This window comes from Pteropus vampyrus, unplaced genomic scaffold, assembly GCF_000151845.1.
Source record: "Pteropus vampyrus isolate Shadow unplaced genomic scaffold, Pvam_2.0 Scaffold361, whole genome shotgun sequence".
NCBI classification, from domain to species: domain Eukaryota; kingdom Metazoa; phylum Chordata; class Mammalia; order Chiroptera; family Pteropodidae; genus Pteropus; species Pteropus vampyrus.
In genome coordinates this window covers 87789-94233 of record NW_011889142.1, presented here as the reverse complement: position 1 = coordinate 94233, position 6445 = coordinate 87789, and the positions used below count along the sequence as shown (strand labels likewise).

At 48.1% G+C, this 6445-nt stretch overlaps 1 protein-coding gene across 1 annotated transcript in view; it reads left to right on the top strand.

Moving 5' to 3' along the window:
• The window catches only part of MAGEE2 (MAGE family member E2), a 2443-nt gene extending 512 nt beyond the window's left edge, over positions 1–1931 (top strand). The window contains exon 2 of the mRNA XM_011379510.2: positions 6–1931. Within this exon, the coding sequence (XP_011377812.1) occupies positions 6–1397 (1392 nt within the window). The 3' untranslated portion in view covers positions 1398–1931. The remainder of the gene's footprint in view (positions 1–5) is intronic.
• Positions 1932–6445: the final 4514 nt, after the last annotated feature.

The following is a 6445-nucleotide window of genomic DNA, read 5'->3' as shown; positions in this document are numbered from 1 at the left end:
CCCAGGCTGCGCAGGGCGCAAACGACCTCGAGGTCCTGATCGACGAGCAGTCCCGACGCTTGGGGGCGCTCCGGGTCCACGACCCGCTAGAAGACAAGTCGATCGCTTTGGTGAATTTCATGCGGATGAAAAACCAGGCCGAGGGTTTTATTCGGCAGACAGAGATGCTGGACTTCCTCAGAGAATACTCAGACCAGTTCCCTGAGATCCTCAGACGAGCCTCAGCCCACCTGGATCAGGTCTTTGGGTTGAACCTAAGGGTCCTTGATCCCCAGGCGGACACCTACAACTTAATCAGCAAACGCGGTCTCCAGACCGCTGACGAGACAGCAGAATCCCTCGATGTGCCAAAGGCAGGTCTCCTGGCCCTGGTCCTAGGCCACATCCTCCTGAATGGCAACCGGGCAAGAGAGGCCTCCATTTGGGACGTGCTTCTGAAGGTTAATGTGCTGGATGAGCCCCAGAGGATCAACAGCGTCTTCGGGAACACGAAGAACGTCCTCATTGCCGACTTGGTGCACATGCGGTTCTTGGAGTACTGGCCAGTGTATGGCACGAACCCCCTTGAATTTGAGTTCTTGTGGGGCTCGAGAGCCCACCGGGAAATCACAAAGACGGAAGCCCTGAAGTTCGTGGCAGAGGCCCACGACGAGGAACCCTGGAGCTGGCCAGAAAAATATAGCAAGGCCCTGGAAGCTGACAAGGCCAAAGAGAGAAGCCAGGCTGCTGGCCTAGAGTTCTGGTCAGAAGACACTATGACTGATAAGGCAAATGACTTGGTTCAGTTGGCCATTAATGTCACTGAGGAGTTGCTGCCTATACATCAGGATGAGCTGTTGGCTCACACTGGCAAAGAATTCGAGGACGTGTTCCCAAATATCCTCAGTCGAGCTACTCTAATCCTTGACTTGTTCTACGGGTTCTCTCTGATCGAGGTCGACACCAGTGAGCACATCTACCTCCTCGTCCAGCAACCGGAATCAGAGGAAGAGCAAATGTTGCTGGAGAGCCTGGGGAGACCCACTCAAGACTACGTGATGACGATCCTGGGTTTGATCTTCCTGATGGGCAATCGTGTCAAAGAGGCCAACATTTGGAATTTGCTTTGTCGATTTGGTATGGATGTAGGGAGAAAGCGTGCCATCACCTGCAAGCTTATGAGGCAGCGCTACTTGGAATGCAGGCCGCTGTCCTACTCTAATCCAATCGAATGTGAGCTTTTATGGGGTCCTCGAGCTCACCTTGAAACCACCAAAATGAAAGCTTTGGAGTACATGGCCAGGATTTACAGAAAGCGACCGCAGGACTGGCCGGAGCAATATAGGGAGGCTGTTGAAGATGAGGAGGCCAGAGCCAGATCCGAGGCAACCGCCACGTTCTTCTTTGGCCCCATGTGAATTCTGGGGAAAACGTATCACTTCGATTGGACGGCATCAGTTAAAGGGGCCCTGAGTAAATGGGCAGCGGGGCCCCAAATCAGAAGTCGAGCAGGGTTGGGGTGGGAAGTCCACATTGTGCTTGTTATCTGTGTTCCGTTTCTAATGGTATTTTTTCCCTTGTAATACACCCTTGAATTAGGTTCTTAATCAGTGTTTATGAATGAAATTGGTCATTTGCCATCCCCTGCCTCATTTCACTGTCAAAGTAAAGATTGCTGTGTAAAAACGGATTGATAATACTTACGTCTTCCTATGATGTGAAAGAGAACATTAAGTCGTTCCTTAACCATTTGAAATAATCAGTAAAATGGTCCGGTACAGGAGTTAAGTAACAATAGTAAAACACACACATACACAACAAAAACAAACTACCTATGGTGTATGACCTCCATTTGTGTCTACTGTTGTACAAAAAAATGGAAAAAAAAATGCCTGGCATTGAACTGTATTTGCTTTGCTGTTGCAGAGTATAGTGAAAAATCAAAACATCTATTAATCACCTGCCATCGTCTGAGAACAGTGCTTTATGCTGGGACTAGAAGAGTAAAGAAGACCCCTCTGTGCCCCAGGGATTAAGGGGAGAGGCCATGGAAGCAAACCGACCATTATATTATTGCTGTGGCGAGTAGTGTAATAGGAGTAAGCTCAGAGCGCCACGAATGCACAGGAGTAACTGCCGGCTAAACTTTCGGTGCTGGGAGAAGACAGTAGAGAAGGCGATGGGTACAAGCAGCGCTGGGGCAGGGACAAGAATCTGAAGCAAAGGACGAATGGCGGAGTGGTCAGGGGTGACGGTAGTAGAAGATGAGGTGGTATGGAAGCCTGGGGACAAGTTGTCCTTTAGTGACTTCTTTTCTAAGACCTGAGGTTAGGGAGAGGAGGGAAGGATGGTTCATGAAGTCAGAGGCACTATGTAAAACACCTTCAGGAGATTTTAAAATATCTCAGAAACACAATGTCGAGCTCAAGGGAGGAGTAAGAGATAAGGCCGTGGCAGAAGTAACAAAGGTCCATATATCATCAGAGAGGGGCTGGTCTGGGATCTTGGGTCACACTGAACAGTCCACCCGGAGGCCCTCTGCATGGCAGCTTCTGCCAGCGCAGTTTATTTCCTCGCCCACGCTGTCAAGGTTAGTGTTAGTACGTTGACACTCTTCATCCTGGTCCCTCTTCACAGCTTCTAATCCTGCTTGTGGCTCTCCTCAAGACTTCCCTAGAGCGCCAGCAGGTGATGATTCTGGTAAGGGAGCCCTGGCTCGTGGTGGATGTTATGTGGAGTCACCTATGACAGTGAAGCGGGGAGCAGAGGAGGGGGACTGACTCCCAGTAGCGTAAGTTTTATGCTTTCTCACCTCCTGGTACCACAAGCTTTCTGCCCTTCATCCATTTAATCACTGGGGACTACTCCCAACTGCCACCTCCTGCCAGATGGGATTGCGTTATAAGACTTTCCTCACACTTTCGTCAGCCTTAGGAAGAGAACAACACAACCATTTCGCCAGGGGAGGGGACAAGAAGACGGAAGATACATACCCTTTCGGGCCCCAGATCTCACCACTGTGCCGGAGCCAAATTAGAGCTACCTGCTTGGGGAAACCACTACTCGGGCGCACCCCAGATACCCGGGACATACAGCTCCCACTATGTCTTGGTTAATCTCGCCTATGACAACATTCCAAGGAAAAGCGAACACCACGGGCAGGATTTCTGGTGACAAGAATACGAGCTAAAGAGGTTCTAGAAAATGCAATGGGGTGGAGTTGGGAGGCAGGAAAGGATTCAGCTCAAAACCTTTACGTTGAAGTAGAGTCCTGCCTCCCTACTAAACTGAGACCTCTCATTCTTCGGCCTCCTTGGACCCTTAATCTGTACATGCGTGTGAGGCAGGGAAGGGCAGGGACACAAACAGATTAAGGTACCAAAATTTTCTTGCTCTGACTTTTTGGATTGGTACAGTTTCTGGATCCGAAAGCACATCAGCTCTCCTGGGCACGCCAGTAGAGAGAAACTTGCCAAGGGGAAAGCGTGGCCCCGGAACCAACAGTGGTGTGAAGCTGCCGACTTTTTTAGTACTGAATTTGTGCCAAATACTATGCTGGGTTTTTCACTTCCTTTAGCTCGACTCCTTCCACCAGTTCTCCAAAAAAGCATTTTAATCATCCCATTTGACACTGTAGGAAACTGAGGCTTAAGCAATATGCCCACGGTCACACAGCACTCAGAGCTGGGATTGGAGTCAGGCTGCCTTTGGTTAGGGTTCACACCGTTTCCAGTGCACTGCACCAGAGGCCCCTTCAGCCTGTGCTGTGTTCTCATTTGAATTTGTTGACTCTCAAGAAATACAAGGAAGGGCTGCATGCCAGGAGGACGAAAGTGAGGCTGAAATTTCTCCAGACTCTTCCTTGTTCCATTGCTTGGGCTCCATGAGAGCTGTCTAGGTGTAGAGTGTACACTTATGTCCAATCTCCCTACTCCGTCCTATGAGTCTTGTCCAGTTTTCTCTCTTCGTGCAAGCTTCCAGCCTTATCTGCTGGCTTTCATCTAGGGAAAGTCAAACGTCAACATTTATGAACCTTCAGAAGTATTTGGCAACGTTTTGTCCTTTTGGCAATCCTGAAAGAACAATGGCCTGCCTTGCCCAGGGGAGGTCAGGATGCAAAAACAGAAGTGGGAAATAGCCCCTTTATCACAGATGCCAAATGCAGTTTCCCAGAAGTGACAGTGGTGAGAATTACATGCAGCACATGCCTACGGTGAGGGAAAAGGAGTAGTCTCTCTGTGACTACACCCACTCCTTCGAAGGCCATGAGAGGCCCGAGTACTCTCCTTTCTTCCTGAAGAAAATTAGAATTAGCATCCCCTAGAAAAAACACTTGGTGGTGGAAGCGGGTGTTGGTAAACAAAACTTAAAAACTTAATCACCATCAAGCCTTTAGAACACTGGACCAAATCTTATCTGTATGAATTCACTTGGAAAATGGTACAGTCTGAGTTTATTTCCACACCATTTGGGCCATTAATACCCACCAGGTATCGAAATTTGGGCAAAGTTGGGCCTTGCAGAATGAGCGTTGGTTAGATATGGGCTCATCGTCCTGTATATTCAATGCCATCCAGAATCCCCTTTGGGATCATCTGTGATAGGGATCCTTCCTGGGGAGCAAATGTTGAGAATACACTCATTTTCAGTTGCTGAGGCCCAGAAGTGCCCTCTTTTGGAGATGAGTGAATAGGAAAGTCTTTTACAGCCCTTCTCTCCATCAGTTTCTGTACAGACACTCGAGCCATAATGAATCCGCCTTACACTCCAGGGAAAAGCTGAGCTGGACTGGCAGATGTGAATTTCAACGCAATTCTCCGAGCCCCAGAATCACTGTCCCTAAATCCTCGATATCTAGACCAACCCCTAAGCACCCTTCCAGTTCAAACAAGGATGCCATGGTTTCCTCCATTCCTAGAGGGAATCTCCAGACAGTGAGAGTTCTCACTCAACAGTTTTTTTTTCTCCCTAATTAATACTGAGCAACGTCTTAAGAACTCTCTGCAGGCAAGGTTTGAGGCTAGTTGCAAAGAAAGTTGGAAAGAATTATCAGAGTGGGGCCTGCTCCCTGAGACATTTTTGTTCTAGTCACCATATGCATACATTAAGCACGTGCTGGGGAGAGGACATTATATCAGAATGATTACAAACTCGATCTGGACAATGTCACTTCCTAGCTGTGCAACATTGGGCAAGTTAATCAACATCTCTTTCCAGACCACTTAAAGCTGTTTTCAAAAAATTGATAGAAAAGCCCAGAGTCACGCATTTACTATTGGATGATGTCAGAGCTCTAACCCAGGCCATTTGTATCTTAGTCTAGTGATATACCCATTCTACAGCACTGCTTTTAAGACTGCCGCTTGTCAACACCTTGATAGCTGACTTTAAATAAATACCGGGTTCATAGAATCACCAGTATTTGTTTTCTATTAAATATTTCAGGTAAATAATAGCCCCAGGTAGTTATGAACTAGTGAGGTTCAGCTGCATTAATAGTATAGTCTTTGCAGACACCCATCCACGAGACACTTTCCTAGTCTCTTTGAACATGACCTACAAGGAATCACCTGCTTTATATACTACTCAGGGAGTCCCAAACAGTAAGGATTACTTCCCTAATAAAGGGGAACGGTTAGAAAGGGAGTTGGGAACCGAAGCTTAAGGACTGAGCAGCCTATCTCAAACTGCCTTTCCACTGAGAGCACTTGGTTTGGCCTGGATTGGCCAGGATAGGGTCTCTGTCCTCTGAGTGTCCATTTCCCTTGAAATATAGAAGAAAGGCTGAGGGAGAAAGGAAGGGCACAAGAATGGTCATTGCTTCTGTAGGTTCCCTCTGTTTTGAAGCCTCAAGCTACTTGGACCACAGCTCAGAGAGGCTTCCCTGCTAATGACAACTGCATGCAACAGGGTGCCCTGAGATGCGCTCCTAGATTGCTCTCCTTTTGCAAGACAAAGAGAGAAGATGTTTGGTTGTTGAAAGAGAATTGGCATTACTCTACTAGGGTTGCTCATACGCATAGATATTCAGGGTAGGACTATCTGATTCCCTGTTATCCCAGCATCTGGATTCCAGGACCCTGGGCAGAAGGTCCCCATCATATTGCTCCTACTTCACCATGCCACACCATGCCAACCCTGGATGCAAAACGCCCTGTCTTGCTTCCGGGTGGTGGAGAAGCGCATCCCTTGGTACTGGGCCTGCGGCAGCCCCTTTTGCCCCTCTGCTTCTGGCATTCCAGAAATAGCAAGAATGCTACCTTGTCTGGAACCTTGTGCAGGAGGAGTACCACAACTGGAGATGAGTTAGGAGTGAATGGGATGTTATAGTGTTTGGTAGGTCATAGAAAACGTGCGACAGGAAACCAGTGGGGTGTTCAGAACAGAGGAGTGATATATTTCACATAGTAAAACGCCAGTCTGATGTGTTGATAATAGAGACAATGTAGTAACCGGGGTCCAATTG